This window comes from Dromiciops gliroides, chromosome 2 (assembly GCF_019393635.1).
Source record: "Dromiciops gliroides isolate mDroGli1 chromosome 2, mDroGli1.pri, whole genome shotgun sequence".
Lineage (NCBI taxonomy): Eukaryota > Metazoa > Chordata > Mammalia > Microbiotheria > Microbiotheriidae > Dromiciops > Dromiciops gliroides.
Window position 1 is genome coordinate 193,591,075 of NC_057862.1, and position 21,070 is coordinate 193,612,144.

The following is a 21,070-nucleotide window of genomic DNA, read 5'->3' on the forward strand; positions in this document are numbered from 1 at the left end:
ACCTCTTTTCAAAATTAACTTTTCCTGCACTCCATCCAAGTTCTTTTAAAAAAGTTTTTTATTTTCCATATCCTTTTTTTCCATCTTATGCAGAGAGCACACCTAATATACATAATGGGATGTTTTGAAAATCTTTTATAGCAATAGCTTTGGGATATAGGTCATTTGATTAGTAAAATTATAATACAAAAAGGGTAAAAGGTTATAGGAAATTAGACATTTCTAAAGAAGCTTTAGAAAAATCTTGGATATTACAATTCTTTTCATCTTACATGTTTTGCATACGAGTACCTTCACCTGTAAGGCACCTACAATAGTAATGAATTTGCTGCAGCTCAGGGCTCATCTCCTAAGTATTTGGTTTTTTTAAACCAGCAAAGCACATTTTGAATAGAGACAGTTGTCACATATTATACATTAAGTTCCAAGCAGAATAAGCACTTTTTCCAAAGTAGCAGTTTTAACTTTCAACTGGACTGATGTGTTGGAATAAACAAAGCACTGAATGCTGTGATTAGTTCATAGCAGCCTCTCCACAGAAATACAAAGTGTTCAATGCAGAGGTGGATCTGTGGTTGTTATGGCAGCTCACACATCAGAATTAAATATGGGCTTTCAAGCTGTGGTGTGGAGCTATTCTAGTGACACAACCTTAGGGCAGTTACCAGGCACAGCCCCTTAAGTGTATAAAACAGCAGCTACCTACTTGTTTCTTAAAGTGAAACTGGCAACAGCTGTGAAAATATAGGCCTTCATTATCCGTCAGCCTGAGGACTTGGCCTTTCTTCTCTAACACACTCACACTCTCAATCTCGCTCTCGCTCCCCCTTCCCCTTCCCCTCCCTTCTGCTTTTATTTATAGCAAGTCCTGAAAAGGGAGAGAAAGTTAGATGCAACATCTGCTCTTGGGAGACACCATTTGGTACTCAAGTGCTCATTCCTCCTTCAATCATTTCCTCACTGCAGATCTCCTTGGCAATGACATGAGTCTTCTATTCGGCCAGACTTCCCAACTTAGGTTCAAAATGCGTTTCCTTTGAGGTGCCTTGATCCTGGGGAACATCATGCAAACTTCTTCTTGGTGGCTGTGAACCTCTCCATGTACTACAAAACCAAAATTATTTTAATATTTAAATGGGGAAGTTTTTATTTAGCATTCCAGCAAGCCTAACTTTTCATTAAATTTTTATTGATGACTTTCTTCTTCCTTTCTGTTCCTAACAATTCTAAATCCAATTTTAAAGTTCATAGATATGAAAAATATTTGATACTTGAGAGTTAAATTCAGTCACCTAGGTTATTCTACAGCTTTTTTTTTTTAAGCTACCTTGGCACTAATTCCTAGCAGAAACATATATGTAGCTGACTCCTTGAATCTATTTTCAAAACAGGGAAGAGCTTGTCCCATCAATACTAGGTGTGAAAATTTATCTGTGAGGCAGCTAGATGGCACAGTGGATAGAGCACCAGCCCTGGAGTCAGGAGGACCTGAGTTCAAATCCAACTTCAGACACTTGACACTTACTAGCTGTAGGACCCTGGGCAAGTCACTTAACCCTAGTTGCCTTCCCCCCCCCCCCCCAAGAAAAAATTTATGTGGATCACTCTAGTATCCTTATGTAAGGAAACTGATAAGAAACAATCATTAATTGTTATTCACAGACCTTTTCATAGCCTTCCAGTTCTCGGAGTTTCTTTATCTCAAAAAGATTGCCTTCTACTGCAAGCAGAGCTATTTGGGAATTGCTAAGGATGCTTCGTGGAAGCATGCTGAGTTCTAGGCAGTTCTCTTCCATGCGCAAGACCTTGAGTCGTGGACATCGAGATATCTGTGGTGAGATCTGAGAAATCTGTCAAGTCAAAAAAGTAACAAAATCTTATTTCCTATTTAACATCTTGGGGAAAAAAACAAATCCATCACAGTTATCTCCTCTTATAATTCTATTTCTCTTAATTTTACTGACAAAAATCAAGTGGTCTACAATATCCTTTGCTTGATTGATTTTTGCTTGACTGTTTTTTGTTGTTGTTGTTGTTGTTGTTGTTGTTTTTAGTGAGGCAATTGGGGTTAAGAGACTTGCCCAGGATCACACCGCTAGTAAGTGTTAAATGCCTGAGGCCAGATTTGAACTCAGGTACTCCTGACTCCAGGGCCAGTGCTCTATCCACTGCGCCACCTAGCTGCCTCTTGACTGTATATTTGTGACAAGGGTTTTGTTTTTCTTTTTCAATGTGTGTATGAAGGTGGGAAGAAGAGAAAAGATGTTGTTTGAAAATTTTTTTTTAAAGGTCCATTTTGGGGTAATGATATCTCCAATTTTTTTTTAACCACCCTTAATATGACTTCTATGACTACCACTCTACTGAAACTGCTTTTGCAATGGTTATTGATAAATTCTTTATTGCCAAGTTGAATGGTGTTTCTTTGCCCTCATTCTCTTTAATATTTCTGTTGCATTTAACACCATTTTTGTTTTGTTTTGTTACATTATCCTTATTTCTTCCCTTGTCTCAAACCACTCATTTAAACAAGTTACTGCTGGGTGTAAGGCACTTTGGTAGGAGATAGAAAGATAGTAAGAGGCAATCACTACCTTCAAGGGAATTATAGCCTACTGTGAGAGATATGATAAAAAGACAACAGTACAAAAAGATGTAAGGCAGACCAAATAAAAATCCATAAAAGTATTTGTAGAAAATTTGAGTATAGAAAAAAATAGAGCAAATAAAGTTAAGCTATATGGAGATAGTAACACACGACGGGCCCTTGAAGGATTTCTACAGGTCAATTAAGTAAGGAGTGTGTTCCAGACATGAGGGAAAGTACAGAATTGAAAAGACAGTATGTTGGGTTTGAGAAACAGTCTATTTTTGTTAGAATAGATGGTGTTAAGGAGATGTGGAAAGTAAATTTGCAAAGGTAGGTCATAACTAGACTATGGAGAGCCTTAAGTACCAGGCTAAAAAGTTTATTTTATCCAGTGGGCAATAGGGAACAATGGAAAGTTTATGAGCAAGGGTGTGAGATGATTAGACCTATGCCATAGGAAGATTTTGCAAGCTATGTAAAGGTTATATTGGGAACAGAAGACCAGTGAAGTTAGTAGTAGCATAGTCTAGGTGAGATGATGATGGCCCACACTTGGGTGGTGACTGAGTGAAAAGAAGCAAGCAGATGTAAAACATGAAGTAGAGATGGAATCAATGAGACTCGTCAACTGAGTGACTCTTCACCTCCCACCCTGAAAAGAGGACTCTAAAGCTTGGGTGATTGGGAAGATGGGAATGGAGGTTTGGGAGTTCGTGGCTCCCCCTTCCAATCAGAGGGACATAAGGTGGTAGAGTACCAAGGCTGATGGGATCTTGTTTGAAGAGGTTTTCCCAATAATTAACAGGGAAATTAGAGAGGAAATTGAGTAATTTTGTTTTGGACAGGTTAGAATTTGAATTAACAAGTCCATCTGAGTAGAAAAATCTAAGCAGGTAGTGAGTCTAGATCTCAGGAGAAATTAGGGTTAGATATCTATATAGACAGAGATTTGAAAGCTAGGCACAGAGGTGATAATTTAATCCATGAAAGCAAAAGAGATCACTAAAGGCCTAGGACAATCTGATAACACCCACATTTGGTAGGGCTTGGAGAAATTTGAACCACTGAGGGAAACTAAAAGGAATGGTCAGATAAATAGCAAGAAAAGCCAAGGACAGAGAGGATATCCCCAATGAGATATGAGAGTCCAATGAGATAATATACTGAGTGCTTTATAGATCTTAAAGGGTAAGGTAAGTAGCAGCTACAATTTTATACACACACACACACACACACTCTCTCTCTCTCTCTCTCTCTCTCTTTCAGATTCTACTTCTTCCTGCCCTCATGATCTCCAGCAAATTAATGTCTATGGACCTCAGGTCCTTCATCTGGAAAATGAGGGTGTTAGATTAAGTGATTCCCAAATCCCTTCTAGTTCTGGTGAGTGGTCTCTTCAAACTTGAATACACTTTTATGACATGTTTGTCTATAGTCAGATCTACTCAAATTCAGCAAGCTTAAAACAAGCTTCCAATTTCCATTTGTCAACAGTACTCCTCTTTTGTCACCCATGTTCTAATCTTTGATGTTATCTTTGATTCATCATCACAGAATTATATTACTCTAAAAATCTTCTACATGACCCTCTGACATCAGCAATCTCTCCCCCCCTTTAATCCATTCCTACATAATGATGTCAGAGTAATTTCCTTTAAAGTTGGCTTCAGTCTTGTCATTCTCATCTAAAACCTTCAGAGGTTCCTAAGACTGAGTCTAAACTGTGTCACACGAGTTACAAATCTCTCCACATTTGGCCTACCCAACTTTATTTGCTACTTAAACATTTTTCATTTTAGTTAGTCCGTATCTTTCATGGCCCCACAAACGTGCGATATTCAATGCTACCTTCACTGCTTTAGATTACGTGGTTTTCTTTACCTAGAATGGCCTAACCTACACCTCCCTTCCCCTTCCCCTCTACTCAAATCTTATTCATCCTTCAGGTCCTTCTCATCTCACAGGACCATAAATATCACCTTCCACCCTTGGAAACCAAGACTCAGAAGTTATATGACTTAAAGTCAATAGGTTATCTAGTGTGGGGGCAGCTAGGTGGTGCAGTGGATAAAGCACCAGTCCTGGATTCAAGAGGACCTGAGTTCAAATCCGACCTCAGACACTTGACACTTACTAGCTGTGTGACCCTGGGCAAATCACTTAACACTCACCCCCCCAATGGTTATCTAGTGTAGTCAAGCTGGAACTTGAACCCAGGACTTCTGACTCCAAATGCAGCACTCTTCCTACTCTTACCACATTCCACCCCTGTTCACAACCAAATTCCTATGAATTCCCACAGAACTTAGTCTCTTGCAAAATTCAGTCACAAACTACTTTCTCTTTCATATAGTTGTTTTAACTCAGCATTATTAACTTAAGGACTATTTCTTTTCTTTTTTCTTTCTTTTTTTTTTGCGGGACAATGGGGATTAAGTGACTTTGCCCAGGGTCACACAGCTTGTGTCAAGTGTCTGAGGCCGGATTTGAACTCAGGTCCTCCTGAATCCAGGGCTGGTGCTCTATCCACTTCGCCACCTAGCTACCCCCAGGATTATTTCTTTAGCATCCCCTAAATTACTCAGCACAGCGTTAAGCACCTACTAAGTGGAAGGTGCTTTGTTAAGGTACCATCTCTGACTTAAGGGCTTGCAATTTGGTAAAGAAGCTAAGATAGTAGCACAGTAATGATATCAAATTGAATATAATAATGGTAACAGTAGCTAGCATTTAAAGCTAATGCTTTAAGATTTGTAACATGCTTTACAAATATCTTCCTTCATCTTCACAAATACTTTTGGATATAGGTGCTTTTTACTGTTAGATCTCCATTTTAGAAGGGAGGTAAATGAGGCAGAGAGGTTAAGTGACTTGCTATTGTCTGGGGCAGGATTTAAACTTGGGTTTTCCTGATTTCAAAACCAAGCATGCTACAAGCATGCTAGTTGCCTCCCAGGGGTACAAAATACTGAAGATCTCAAAACTCTGAATGCTGCAGGCTGGACCACCAACCTTGAAGCAAAGCTAAGGGGAAAAAAAGCAAGCATTTTTCTATGATGCAAGCCCTCTATAAAAATTTCTCAAGGGTGAGACTCCTTTCTCCCCAGTGAAATACAGGTTCTTCCAAATAAGTGCTTTTCAGCTCTGTGAAAGAACTCATTTCTGACTGGGAAACAAGTGTTGAGGGGCCATCTATCTATACCTAAATTCTCACAAATCATTGACTTTAGAGTTCTAGTCCAACCCAATTATTTTACACATGAGGAAACTGAGGCCCAGAGAATTAATTCATTTGTTAAGGTCATATAGGTAGCAAGTAGCAGATTCAGTCAGTTGTAGAGTATAACCATGTGCCTTAACTTCTTGTACCAAATACTAAAATATTGAGATTTCTACATGATCAGGTTTTTCAGATACACCAATTCTGAGCAAATGAAAGATATGCTGGGTTACTGGGTTTTGGGGTTTTTTTTTGTGCAGCAGTGGGGGTTAAGTCTCTTGCCCAGGGTCACACAGCTAGTAAGTGTTAAGTGTCTGAGGCTGGATTTGAACTCAGGTACTCCTGACTCCAGGGCCGGTGCTCTATCCACTGTGCCACCTAGCTGCCCCGGGTTTTAACATTTAATATGGGAAATGACTCTTAAGAGCAAATCAACCAATAACCATTTTTTAAAAAATTAAGCACCTAGAATATATCAGACATTTTGTTAGGTGCAGTCCCTCAAGAAGCTTACATTTTATTGAGGGAGACATTTACACACACGTTTGGTTGGCAATGCACTAGCAGCTGGTGGGGGAGGGGTTAATATATACCAATGGGTCCCTCACATATTGAAAACTCAACCAAACATCCTATGCTTAAGTAGCCAATCCTTTAATCTCTGCTACAATATTCCCAAAAAAGCCTCTAAATCCTGGCAGCTCAATGATATATTTATAGGGGATAACCTGTTAGCATAGAGGGGCTTAGTAACTGTGTAAGTGCAAGAGGTCACAGTTCAGTCTAACTCCCCTTCACATTTCAACATTTTGCCATTTGACTATATCAAGAAGGCATGTCAAAATAAATGTGAAAGACATCTTTGTACCTCCCCTTTCAAAGGTGAAGACTTACAACAACCAATTGATTAGATAACCTTTAGTCACACCTTCCATAAAATCTCTACCTTTTTTGTTCCATTGTCTTTATAGATAAATTGCCAAAATGGGGATATTCTGACTGAATTCATACAGTTCCTATTAGAAGGTTCCTGGGCATTGGTCAGGTAGACTGAGGAGTCCACCAAGGTCCACGAAAAGATGGTTCACCTCTTACCTCCATCTCACTCAGACTTGATTCTAAGGAGTGAGCAAATAAATGGCTCTCAAGTCCAGGGATACATTCTCTTTTCTTCCCCCCTCTCAGAGAGCCAGGTAAAGAAGAAAAGAGGCTATTCATATTCCATAAACGCAGATGCACATCTGTGTTACAGACCTGATTCTGGTTGAGGTTGAGCTCAATAGCCTGTAGTTCTCCGACCGTGTCAGGTACACTTTGAATCTGGTTCTTGGAGAGATCTACCACATCCAAGTGTCGAAGGCTACAGAGCTGAGATGGCACTGCTCGAAGCTGGTTGCCAGAGAGGCTCAAGGACTTGAGGGCTGACAATTGCCCAAAGGCAGCTGGCAGCTGTGTCAGGTGATTGTTGTTAAGGTGTAGGGTCTCGAGCTTTGTCAACTTGCACAGCTCCTCTGGCAGAACAGCTAGCAAAGATAATCACAAACACTGAATATGATGCAGAGGACGAACAATTTCAAAAAGCTTCCAAAGATTAGGTTGCAGATTGTCTTGCTGATAAATTCGTTCTTAATTTATCTAGAACACCCCCATGCTGTGGTATTTTTCAAATACTTTTTTTGCTGATTTCCCTCTGGAAGGTCACACTGAAAATAAAGGACCTAAAGGCATTCAAAAGGTATTCCTTTGTAACTACTGCAATAGCCTGCTGGTTGGTCTCCTTGCTTTCATTTCAGTCCATCAAAGTTATCTTCCTGAAGTACAAGTCTAACCTTAATAAGTCCTTCTGTTCAAAGTCCAGTGGCTACCATTACCTCCAAGGTCAAATAGAAAATCCTCTGTTGTTTGATAAGACAGTCATAACCTGCCCCACTCCTACCATTCTAATCTTCTTATCCCTGACTCCCAGTCCCCATGATTTAGCTACACAGGACTCCTTGCTGTTTCTTGAACAAGACTAATCATCTCCAGACCTCTCCCCTTCTCAGCTTCCACCTTCTGATTTTTAAAAGCTTCTGCTAAAACCCTCTGTTCTGCTCCCCCCACCTCCATTACATGCTAATATCTTCCCTCTGTAATTTTACAAGTGTTAATGGTATGTGCCTTGTTTATCCCTAACTTTGCCTATTGTCTCCCCCCTTGGATTGTGATTTCTTTGAGGGAAGGGGATGTTTTTGCCCCTTTTTATACTCAGGGTCTAGCACAGTGCCTGTATATGCTTAAAAATGCTTGTTTAAAGGTAATTTGGTGAGCTGCAGAATCCCATGGGTGTGCCTAGTTACTTCTGCATCCTTTTCTGCAGTTCGAATTTTTCTAGTGCTATTGTTAAAAGATTGGCCTTGGTATTCTTTAGACCACCATAACATTTTTTTCCCTTAAGGGAAGCTGTAGTTTATAGAATCTATGCACAGAAACCATTATTATGAGATTAAGGCTGATTGTCTACTCTTAAAGGAGGCTGTAAAGTTTAGAGAACGTGGAAAAATACTGACAAAAACATTTTTTTTGAAGGTTCAGCTGTATCCCCCAAATGTTATCTCATTTACCACCAGCTTTGCTTTTTCTCCCTGATAAACTCCCCTAGTAATACTTTGCCTTGATCCCTGACAGGCAAATCAGGCAGCTGGAGGGGGTGGGGGGGCACCAACAATCAAAGTGAAGGGGTAGGGCACCCAGCTGAAGAGAGGGGAACCCTACAATTCCCCGGGGTGTGGTGGGATGGGGAGCAGAGACTGTGACAAAACAACTTTTAAGTCCCATCGGAGACACTTCATCTCATCTCATTTTCAGCCCTGGAGAGACTACTCAGCGACAGGTGGTCGTGGGGGGAAGGGCGTAGCGGGAGGCTCCCGGGCCCCTCCCCGCCCCACTCACTCAGTTTGTTGTGGTTCAGGGACAGGCTCTTGAGCAGCGTGAACTTCCCGATGAGGGCGGGCGGGAGGTGCTCTATCTTGTTGTTGGACAGGTCGATGGTCCGGAGGTTACTCGTCAGCCTCTGCAGGTCCTCGGGGAACTGGAGAAAGGGGGTGGTCGCAGCGCGGGCCGCCCCAGCCCCGCCTCCCGCTTCCCCGCCGCCTCCCGGGGCCGGCCGGGCTCCATCCCCCGCCCCGGGCTCGGTCTCACCTCCGTCAGGCCGCGGTCCTTGAGCTGAAACACGCCCGTTTTCTGCGCCGTTTCCAGGTGGGCGCGGAGGGCGCTGTTTCCCATCCTGCAGCCGCAGCAGCCGGCCCGCCGGCCCGGGCCTCACTCACCCTGTGGGAGAAGCCGCTGCGGTCACTGCCAAACCCGAGGGGAGCTCGGCGGCCTCCCTTCCGGAGCCCGTCCAGCCCGCTAGCCCGCCCGCCGGGCCCTACCGCCCTCCGCCGTTCCCCGGAAGCCCGGCGCCGCCAGAAGGACCGCAGTCATCCAACCCACGACCCCGGTGGCCTCCGGCCCCGGGCGCTCAGGCCTCGGCCCGGTGACGCCGGGGGGCCCCGCCCCTGGGCGGGGGGCTGTTCCCCGGCCGGGAACGCCCTGTGATGTCATTGGCGCGCGCCTGCGCAGCCATCCCAGGCCGCCGCTGTTTGGATTCGCCGCGCGCGCGCAGTGGCTGCTCGGAGGCTGAGCCGCGTTTCTGCCCGGCCCCCTAGCAGGGAAAGGCGGCTAGCGGAGGTATGGCGGCTTCCAACCCTTGGGTCCCGGAGAGCTCCCCAACCGCCGCGGGGCTGCTGTTGGAAGACTACTTAGCCTCGGGGCTCGTCACTCAGGTGAGTGGTGGCGACTTGGTAACGGAAGATAGTTTCACTAGTGTAACATCCCCTAGAGGTGATGGTGACTGGGCGGGAGAGCCGGGAAAAGGGAAGAATAAAAAGCTCCCAGAGGGGCCGGGAGAGAAGCGGAGTAGTCCGCCGAGAGGGTGCTTAAGTCAGCGGAGTGAATTGTCGTGGAAAGAGCGCCGGCCCCGGAGCCTCAGGACCTGGGTTCAAATCCCGCCTCTGCTACGTCCTACCTGGGTGATGTTGACAAAGTCACTAAACCTTTCCGAGCTTCAGTTTCCTCCTCTGTGAGACGTGAATAGGTTGTATTAGATGATCTCTAAGACCCCTTCCCGCGATCCCACGGTCTTCTCTCTCTTCGGGTTGGTAAGGTGGGTGATTCGTCTGGAGAAGAAGGATCATTCCCGGCAGAGTCCCGGCAGGAAGAAGCTTCCCCCTGCGCCTCCCAGGAGGGAGGGGGGAAATGGAGAGAAGCACCGGAGTTTTCCAATCGCCTTTCATTCAGGCACGCAGCTGTAACGTCACAATTTTCTCTGTCTCACCATAGGCTGATTAGGGAAGGAAGGCACCACCCTCTCTTCCCAAACAACTACGGGCAGCATTTTATTTATTAAGTGTTGACAGTGTTCTAAACGTGAGGGGGGGGGGAAGGGTTTACAAAGAAAGTCCTCCAGTCCCTGCCCCACAAGGTGCCCCAATTCTAATCTTGTATGTAACTAGGGACACACACGCTTTGGGCAGAGTTGATAAGTAATTTTAAGAGAGGAAGGCAGTTGCATTCGGGAGGATTAGGAAAGATTGTCTGCAGAAATTGGGACCTGAGTTTCATTTTCGAGATGGAAACCAGGGAAAGAATAGGAGAAAGTGGAGAGGCAGAGCATTCCAGGCTTGTGGGGATGGCCAATATAAAGATGAGACAAGTGATGGAGTGTGCTTTGTGAGGATCTGCAGGAACATCAGTGAGCAGAGGGAATACAAAAAAAGGAAGAAAAAGAAAAGAAAAATGGTCCCACTTTCAAAGAACTCACGTTCATTCTGTATCCATTGTAGGGGAGTGGGAGGGGTAGGCTGTGGGTTGGGGAAGAATTGTAGATCTTTGAAAGGTATGTACCTAAAGTAGTGAAAGGGGGGAAAAAGAATGAGAGGAGGGAAGAAAAGAGAATAAAGGGTAGAGAGGGAGAGTAGTTAAGTGTTTGTGGACCGTCACCTGATTTCTCTTGGCCTTAAGTTTACTTATCTGAAGATGAGAGATGAGATAACCTCTAGATTCCCTTATAGTTCTAAGATTTTGTGATTCTATGACTTAAAAAATGTAGAGAAGAGATAAGAGAAGAATGATTAAATTTGAAAGAGATACAGAACTAAGTGGAGTCGCTCTGAATCTTATTATCTATGTAGTATCAATTAATTATTCAATAAAAATTAAGTGCCTACTATATATTCCAGGCACTGTGCTAATCGTGAAGATACAAAATGGATTGTAATGGATACTTATGATCTGAAAAGCATCAGGAAGATATGTCCTTTGCTCTGAAAATGTTTTATAAAATCTTAAAGGACTCTAAATACTACCTAGATCAATCTTCCACTTAAATTTCTAGAATCTTTCTTAGAGTTATCACCAGTAAATGAGAAGGCAGCATTGTTCAGAACTGAAGGTCAGAGGACCTGAATTTGCCTGGACTGTTCCACTGACTATCTGTGTGACTTCATTTTTCTTGACTTGGGCCGTTTCTGCAAATATAAAATAAGGGCATTGGGCCAGATGACCTCTAATGTCCCTTTCAGTGCTCATATTCTGCTATCCTGGTCATCTAGTCTCTGTGCCAACACATCTATTAACTACATAATAATAATAACAACAACAGCAACAACAACAACAACTGAAAAGTAGTGCTTACCATGTGCTGTGCATTGTGCCCCAGAAGGGGAAGGGAAGACAATGATCACATCTAGGAGGCTTTATGAAAACGTCTTTTTGTTCTGTCCTATCTTTATTTTTTTAAATATATTTGGAATTTTATTTTCCAGATTACATGTAAAATACAAAATACACATTTTGACATCAATTTTTTTTAAACTGTGTTCCAAATTTTCTTCCGCCTCAATAACTCAAGCAATCCAATATAAGCAATACATGAGTAGTCATGCAAAACATTTTCACATTAGCCAGGTTGTGAAAGAAAATAGACAAAAACAAAACTTCAGATAGAAGAACAAAAAAAATATGTTTCAATCTCCATTCAAATACCATCAGCTCTCTCTCTGTAGATGGATTGCGTTTTTCATATGACCTTCAGAACTGTCTTGGATCATTGCTGAAAATAACTGAGTCATTCACAGCAGATCATCTTATAATATTACTGTTATTTTGTATACCGTACATTTCACTTTGCATCAGCTCATGCAAGTCCTTCTAGGTCTTTCTGATAGCATCCTGCTCATCTTTTTTTTTTTTTTTTTTTGTAAACTGCATTTATATAGTACTTTAATTGATTGGGGGGGCGGGGCAATGAGGGTTAAGTGACTTGCCCAGGGTCACACAGCTAGTAAGTACCAAGTGTCTGAGGTCACATTTGAACTCAGGTCCTCCTGAATCCAGGGCCGGTGCTTGATCCACAGCGCCACCTAGCTGCCCCTTATATAGTTCTTTAAAGAGAAATTTCCTTACAATAAAGCCATGAGGTTGATTATTGCAACAACAGTAATTGATAACATTTATATAGTACCTTTTACTTGACAAAGAATTTTCTTCACAGTAGCCCAGGAAAGTAAGTACCATATGTTTTTGCCATCATCACCAATCATCAATCATCAATCAATCATCATCTATCAGTCCTCATCATTATCCTCTGTCAGTCAATCTTCATCTTCATTCAGTCCTCATCATCAATCAATCCTCATCTTCCTCCAATCGTCATCAATCCATCACCATCATCATTTTACATTACTCTTGCCTCTGCTTCAAAAATTTTTCACAATTACTATTGTTGACTGTTTCCCTCCATCTTATTCCCTTCCCATGATATTTACTCTATTTTCTGTCCCTCCCCAAAAGTGTTTTGCTTCTGACTGACCCTCCCCCACTCCCCCTCACTTCTTTCACCCCTCCCATCTTATCTCTTTTCCCTCTGACTTTCCTGCAGGGTTAATAGGTTATTCCACCCAATTGAGTGTGTACATGGTTCTCTCCTGGAGCCTTCTCTGATGAGATTAAGGTCTTTGAGCTAATTCCAATGTGTGTAAGGCTCATTCACGGCCTCACTCCTCCATCTCTCTCACTCCATAAGCCCTTTTCTGCTTCTTTCATGTGGGATTTCACCCCATTCTACCTCTCCCCTTTCCCCTCCCCCCAGTGCAATCCTCTCCCCCCTCAATTTTGCCCTAAAGATGCCATCATGGGGCAGCTAGGTGACACAGTGGACAAAGCTCCTGCCCTGGACCCAGGAGGACCCAAGCCCAAATCTGGCCTCAGACACAAGACACTCTCCAACCCTGTGACCCCAGGCATGCCACTCAACCCTGACCTCCCCCCCCCCCACCCAACACACAAAAAGATAAACAAAAAATACATGCTTTACATGTCCTATCTTTAAACGGGAGTTTGGAAAGTGCATTTTGTTAGACCAAATAAATTTCTTAAAATTTTCAGTTTTAAAAGCAGGGGAGTTGGGCAGCTAGGTGGTGCAGTGAATAAAGTACTGGCCCTGGAATCAGGAGGACCTGAGTTCAAATCTGGCCTCAGATACTTGACACTTACTAGTTGTGTGACCCTGGGCAAGTCACTTAACCCTCATTGCCCTGCAAACAAACAAACAAAAATAATAAAATAAAAACAGGGGAGTTACTACTCTGCTTCCAAAATTGCTGTCTTCTAACCATTAGTTCAGACCTCTGCCTCTTGGAGTTCCCAGAATATATTTAATCCTATCTCATTCACTGATATACCAAATAAGCAATTTCTTGAGGTAAGCATTTTCTTTCTCTCTGATTCCTGGACACGGTATTGTGAATAAATTTATCAAGTCATTTCCATCTTTTGTATTAGAGACAGGCTACATGAATAAGAAAACTTGGCACATAGAGTGGGAATAAAGTGCTAACAGGAGGTGAGAAGAAGCCTTCAGAAAGGGGATATGTAGGTGGCAGTGAGTAGGTTTTGCCTATTTGATAATTCTGTCTTCGAGGTAGGTGTCTCGTGTTTCTCCTTGCCCTGATTTTGTGCTTCTTGGTTCCAGAATTATCATTTTTTTATTGCAATGGATAAACCTGTTATTTCAGGGGTGTATTGCTGGGCTAGCTTCACGTTCCCGCTTTTAGGGGAGGTGTAGCTATGCTGAAACTTACTGCGTATATACCTTCAGTCCCTGAAAGTCTGTGGGGCTTCTGGTTTGGGGATATATAACAAATTTGGGGTTTAGTTATAGGAGTGGCTGTCAGGACAGCTTTTGAGCTCTTTTTTTTTTTTGCGGGGCAATGGGGGTTAAGTGACTTGCCCAGGGTCACACAGCTAGTAAGTGTCAAGTGTCTGAGGCCGGATTTGAACTCAGGTACTCCTGAATCCGGGGCTGGTGCTTTATCCACTGCGCCACCTAGCCGCCCTCCCTTGAGCTCTTTATCTTAGAGGTATGTCGTGGAAAAGGTACTGACTTCCCTGTATTCCAGCTCTGGGTTTCCACTTAATAGCTGTGTGACCTTTGGCAAAGTTCTTTTTCTTATCTGAAAAGTGAAGAGTTTGCACTAGATGATCTATCTCTGAATTCTCTTCTAGCTCTTAACATTTTATGCTTGCTAGAAGGGTAACTACTTTTCAAAGGCAACAAGGACTTTCTATCTGCCCTGTATAGGACATACACAATTTAATGATCTGCTATGGGGGCCAGAGGTCTGGCACTACGGAGAAGGAGTACAAAAGGAACATAATCGAAGATGTACTTCTTGCTCTTAAGCTTCAGCTTGTGGTCTGATAGAAAAGATGGCAGATGACCCGAGGATGTCTGAGAAAACACAAATTCCCCCTGCTTCAAGCCTCATATTCTGTCCAGCCTGAGTGTACTCTCGAGCCATCTTACTCTGCCTTCTGCTGCTGACCTGCTCTTCCTCACCATCTGGACCAAAACTCCCCACACTGGATCTGAAATGTAGATTTCTTTATTCTAGTCTTGCACAATCTCAGACCCTAGGGAAGTTAATCTACTCATTTAACTCCTGACTTTGTGCCTGAACTAGGTGATTGATTGATTGTTGTTGACCTAGTGTGAATTGTCTCTTTGCTGCCTCATTTTAGATTGTAAGCCTCTTCAGGGCAGGGACTGCCTTTTAAAAATTTGTATCCCCACTACTTAGCCCAGTGCCTGGCACATAATAGGCATTTAATAAATGTTTATTGACTGACTTTCTTTTGGGGTGGGGTGGGGCAGTGAGGGTTAAATGACTTGCCCAGGGTCACACAGCTAGTGTCAAGTGTCTGGGGTCGGATTTTGACGTAGGAGGCAAAAAAGGGGTTAATAGAAAAACCTAATATCCAAGCTCTAATTCAGATATTAGCTCCAAAAGGGAGTCAGACCCCAGTTAATGGATAACTTAAAAGTCAGGATGCTAGGTTCTCTTACCCACAGTGATCAGTACCCATAATGGGACCATAAAAGGTCAGGTCATATAACAATAAGACACAAGTCAGGGTTTAGAAATTCTAATGAAAAATGGGAAACTAGCCATGGGAAACAAAGAGATGCGCAGAATTTGTCCCCAGATTCATCTTATGATGTGTAAACCCCCAAAACACACCTCCACTGTAAAAGGTACCCGCGTTGGGGGTTGGCTTCGGACCCCAGCAACTCCAAATTAGGATAAACCCTCCCCTGTACTTCCCAAAGGTGGAGAATATTATAATGAGTAGGACAGGCCCTCCCTTGTACCTCCCCAAGGTGGAGATTATTATAATGAGACTGATAAATCAATTTATCTATACTATAAATATAACTTACTTTTCTTTCACTATTCCAGAGATACCTTTCCACTATTCTGGTTATCTCACTGTGGTGACCCACAGTATTGCAATAAAACTTGGGAAACTGAGTCACTGAGTCTTGTAATTCTTTTGGGACAACTCACAATCAATTTGACCCCAAAATTCTGCTCACATCAATTTGAACTCAGGTCCTCCTGAATCCAGGGCTGGTGCTTTATCCACTTCGCCACCTAGCTGCCCCTTAAATGGCTTTTAATGGAATGGAATATAACTGGTCACATGGGAGATTTAACTGCTCTCTGCCTGTATTTTTGAGTCTATAAAATGAAATGTGTATTTGTTAGGGGGAGTTGAACTAGTTGACCTTTTGAGTTTCCTTTTAGTTCTGTTCAGTTCAGTTCAGTATTCTGTTCCAGGTCAAGTGTTGGTTCACTGCCGTCCTTGGTGATATCAGGAAAAATTGAGGAAAGTCTCCAGGTCCAGGAGCTAACCCCTCCTGTGACAGACTTATGGGAGGGCAGGAATAAATGCATTGCAATTTGCATTGTTGGAGGGAACATCCAAATCAGTAAGATCATTTAAGTATTTGAGTACTGTCTATTTCTCTCTCGCTCTCTCTCACTCACACACACACAATTAATTTTAGGAAGGTTGATCTTGCTTGTAGGAATGTTCAAGCTATTATGAATTGAACTGGGAATCCCCGGGAAGATATAATTTCAGAAAGATACTGCATTCTTTTATGGACGCCAAAGATTTTGAGTGTATTTGCATAGCCATGGAGTTGGGACTAATTGTAGGAGAACTAACTTCTTTAGTTTAAAAAAAAAAAAAGCAAGTTTGAAAAATAAAAGGAATATATAAAAAATGGAATTGGTGAGCCTTCAGTGGAACCCAATTCATATCTTTGCAATTTGTTGTGAGACAAATAATCCATTGAATCCCAAAGGTTATCTAATCTAACCCATAGCTTAATAGAAATCTCCTTTAAAACAACTCTGGAGTAATTGTCTAGCTTCTTGTTGAAGCTCTCCAGTGATGAAAAATTCTCTACTTCCCAAAGAGGCTTTGAGTGTTTGTACTGTTTTAGTTGTTAGAAAGTCTTTGAATCAAAGTTTGCCTCTCTTTTCTTCCATGCATTGGTCTTGTTCTGTTCCCTGAGGCCAATCAGAATAAGGCTGATCTCTCTACCATGTAAGCCACAAGCATTTATGAAGTGCCCATATGTCAAGGAAATAAAAAGGCCAGAGTCACAGAGTCACAGAATTTGATGGAACCTCAGTGGTCATCTGGTTTGATCCATAGCCAAAAGGAATCTTTCCTATAACATACCAGCAAGTTATCAACCATATGTGCTTGGGGACCTCCAAGGAAGGGGAACTTACCACCTCTCGGGGCAGCACTTTTGGGCAGCACTCATTTTCAGGATGTTTTCCCAAAACTCAGGCCTAAATTTTCTTTTTTTGAAGCTTTTATCTATTGCTACTGCTTCTGGGCCCAAAAAGATGTCTCATTTTTCCTCCATGACAGCCCTTCACATATTTGAATATAGTTATTATGTTGGGTTCCCTCTGAGTATTCTGTGCAGGGTTAACATGCCCAGTTCCCTCAGCTATTCCTTATATGTCAGGGATTCAAGGCCTTTCCGCATCCTTGTTGCCCTTCTGTGGACACTTCTCAGTTTATTGGTGTACTTCTTAAATCATGGTTCCCAGAAATGAGGATAATACTGTATTCCAGATGAGGTCTGATGAGTATAGGGAGACTATTCCTTATTCCTATGTACCTCTTCATGTAGCCCAAGATGTTATTAACTTTTTTGGTTGCCATGTCACTTTCTAACTCATTGTGCTAGTCAACAAGCATTTATTAAGAACCTAAGAAATGACAAGCAGGATGATTTCAGAAAGACCTGGAAAGACTTGTATGAGCTGATATATAGTGAAGTGAGCAGAAGACATTATGTATAGTGACAGCAATATTGTTCGAAGAAGAACTGTGAATGACTTAGCTATTCTCAGCAATGCAATGATCCAAGACAATCTCAAAGGACTAATGATAAAGCATACTATTCACTTCGAAAGAAAGAACTGATATTGATTGAACACAGACTGAAGCATGCTGTTTTTCACTTTCTTTTATTTTTTTAAATTTTATTCAAATTTTCTTATACAAAATGACCTACATGGTAATGTTTTACATAATTGTACATGTATAACCTATGTCTGATTGCTTGCCACCTTGGGGAGGGGAGGGAAGGAAGGAGGGATACAATTTGGAACTCAAATTTTTAAATAAAAATGCTTATAATTTTTAAAAAAGAACCTACTATGTACCAGGACCCCCCCCAAAAAAAAAAAAAACCAACCCAACCCAAAACCAAAGCAAACCAATCCAAACCCTAGCCCTTTTTTGTCTTTAGCTTTCTTTACCAGCTTCCGCTCATTCTGAGCTTTTAACATTCCTGAGATTTTTTATAGGACCCTGCTGTGCTCTTATATCTCTTTTTTGTTAACTAACCTTGCTTCCATCTTCTCTACATATCTTTTAAAAATCCAGGTTGGTCGGAGTTCACTGTGGATCCACATTGGCCTTCTCAGACAAATCCCCTTTTTTCTTCTTCATTGGAATTGTTTACCTTTTCTGTCTTCAGAATTGTATTCTTTAGCATCTCCTGTTAGTCCTGGGCTGACTTTTTCTGAAGCATTTTAATCCATTGAATCTGAGATATCTTTTCTCTGAATCTTTGAATCTGCTTTTTCAAAATCTATTTCTCTAATTGCAAATTCTAGAATGGAGTGGTCAGTTTCCCCCAAGGTTCCCATCAGTTTCACACTACCAACCAGTTCCTCTCTGTTGATGAGAATCATATCCAGAATAAAATGTTCCCATGTTTTGATGGATGAAATTATCACTAAAGCAAGTCAAAAAGTCTTCCATTTTTGGCAGAAAGAGAACTTTAGCCTCTGTCTAGATAATTGAAGTCTCCCAGCATTACTATATTATGCCTCTGTCAGGCCTGTGATATTTCCCTAATTCCTCATTTAGTTCCTCTTTCTGTCCAGGTACACTGTAGTATATAGTCCAATGACAATCACTTCTGTTTTTCTATTGTTGTAGTCATTGTTTTATTGGTTTTTCTGTTTCTCTTTATTTCATTTTGTGTCAGTTCATATAAGTCTTCAACCAGTACTTACCTGGCATATTCCCCTTACTGTCTTGTTTGCCCTGTTCTGCTCACGTTCTAGCTTGTCAGTATTTTCCAATGGATTTGTGGTTTTCATAGTGTTGATTATCTCCCATCTGTAATGGTGTAGATCAAAACCCATACTAGCCTTCTCATCCGGCGTGACTCATACCCTCTTTTCCCATAAATAAACTACTAGGCTTTCCACTCTAAATACCTGGGACTTTCTTCTAAATCTCTTGACGTTGCTTGTGTTAAGGGTTAAAATTCTAGCTAAACTGTCTAAAATATCTAATGAGTGGTCGCCAATAAATCATAAGCTTTAGCAAGAGTTAGACTTTTAAGCATTTATTAAGGAGAATAAGAATTTGGTAAAGAGAGAGAAAGGCCTAGATTCCTATCTATTAAAGGGAGAGCACATTTCTAGCTCCGCTCTCCACCAGAGTCCAGAGGAAAGAGTGCGAGAGTGAGCGCCACTTGGCTATTGATAGTACGTGTGGGCTGGCCACCAGTTATCCTGCTTTCTATGCCGGCCCACTTTTCCAGCCCAAAGTCTCCCAAATGAAACCCTTTAGGCTGCTTCTACTGTGTTATTCTGTATAACATAATATACTACATTCCACTCACACTTCCTTGCTCCTTTCCATTGTCCTTTGATGACCTGGAAATTGAATTCTTCAGATGCTCTTGTATTTCTTGAATTGCAGCCATACAGTTTCCCTAGACAAATCCTGCTACTTTATAAAGATGGCCCTTTATTCGTTGGGGTCATTAAGAGTACAAATGTAGTCAAACCAGCTCCCCTCCTCCAGCTTGCCCAATCACTGTCCCTTCTAAACTAGAAGTGCACACGGTACTCTAGGAGTGATCTGCCAGGGACAGATTACAGTGGGACTACCACATCCTTACTTTGGACACGCTTCTATTTGTAATGCATCCCAAAGTTATGTTTGCTTTTGTCTACATCACAAAACTGATTATTTGAAGAAGTCTTGGCCACAGAGCCAAATGAACTCCCCCAAACTGACTAGACAGATATACAGGAAGCCAGGCCCTTGAGGAGAGTTTCCAGGAGCCTGAGTCTTGGCCTCTTTCCTTCCAGAAAATGCTACTGGGCAAACACCCCATTAGGCCAATCCTGCCCCCTCCCCTTTTCTCCTGTAAGTCTCCTACCCAGAATTTTACATTTTAAGAGAAACCCTTAATCCCAGATTTTAATGCCTCAGTTAATTTTTTATTTGAGGCAGAGATAATTTAGATGTCCCTTATTTTATATAACATGTATTCTGATAGGGTTTCATATAAATCCTAAATTTCTACATTGCAATCTGCTTTTTGACACATCAGGGAACTTACTGTTTAACAGGATCCTTTATTGACTCCTTTCGTTGAGAATCCTTTTGTATACAGACATATTGATTCTTTTTAGCACTGGTAAATCTGGGCTTCCATTTATTTTTTATCAGGCTTGCTTAAAAGCGGAATTTCATCTGTAAAACAATTTGTGACCATGGTACCTAGGCCTGGGATATATTGCTGTGCAGTGTTCACATCCTGGCTTTGCCACCAGCAATCTTAGACAAGGCAAACTCTCTGGGCCCCAGTTTCCTCCTCTAAAAATGAGGATCAGAGCGTGGACTGGATGATTTCTAAAACCCCTCCCAGCTTTAACGTGGATGAACCTGTTATTCCAGCCAGGCGGTGTAGGAAATTTGAAGCTGAAGTTAGGACAGCAGTAAAGATAACTTCTGTTTGCTATGTGGAAAGCTACATGGTGGTCAGTGGGGCTGGCTTTAGGAAAGGAGGCAGTGCAGATAATTTTCAACTGAGTCACTATGGTGCAGAGAAAAGAACACCAGCCAGGAGTGTTAGGTTCTAATTTCATTATTGGTGTGACTTCAGGGAGGTCATTTATCTTCTCTGGGACTCAGTTTCCTTATCCTTTGAAATCTAGATGATTCTTAAGATCTCTGTCAATTCTAAATAACTGTAATTCTATTCTATAGTATGTTATATGCTTACTATACATAAATATATATATGGGGGGGATCTTTTGCCCAAGTAGCTATTTTGTCTTCTTCTGGATGATAAATAAGTCTAAGTGCAAGAACCATATATTATTCTACTATGATCTTTTTTTAAAAATTGTTTACCTTAATGTGGCAGGGCTCTTGTCTGCCAGACTTGGCACAGGTAGACTTTGTAGCAAACTACTTTTTGATATGATTTAAGCTGTCTAGAAAGATATTCTTGCTCTCAAAAAAAATACCTTTCTTACTTATTCCTTACT

General features: G+C 41.9%; 2 protein-coding genes across 5 annotated transcripts in view; one reads left to right on the forward strand and one right to left on the reverse strand.

The window, feature by feature from the left end:
* Positions 1-40: 40 nt before the first annotated feature.
* LRRC57 (leucine rich repeat containing 57) lies at positions 41-10,083 on the reverse strand. Of its 4 annotated transcripts, none has more exons than XM_043981680.1 (6): positions 9,884-10,083; positions 8,991-9,119; positions 8,742-8,880; positions 7,065-7,333; positions 1,665-1,850; positions 41-1,104 (listed from the first exon to the last, which is right to left on the reverse strand). In XM_043981680.1, the coding sequence occupies exons 2-6, from the start codon at positions 9,072-9,074 to the stop codon at positions 1,063-1,065; spliced, it is 720 nt and encodes a 239-aa protein (XP_043837615.1). In that variant the 5' UTR covers positions 9,075-9,119; positions 9,884-10,083; the 3' UTR covers positions 41-1,062. The 4 variants fall into 4 exon arrangements, with proteins under 4 accessions (XP_043837615.1, XP_043837613.1, XP_043837614.1 ...); XM_043981678.1 differs by having other exon boundaries at positions 9,856-10,083; XM_043981679.1 differs by having other exon boundaries at positions 9,853-10,083.
* HAUS2 (HAUS augmin like complex subunit 2) overlaps positions 9,444-21,070 on the forward strand; it is a 29,567-nt gene continuing 17,940 nt past the window's right edge. The window contains exon 1 of the mRNA XM_043981681.1: positions 9,444-9,613. Within this exon, the coding sequence (XP_043837616.1) occupies positions 9,521-9,613 (93 nt within the window). The 5' untranslated portion in view covers positions 9,444-9,520. The remainder of the gene's footprint in view (positions 9,614-21,070) is intronic.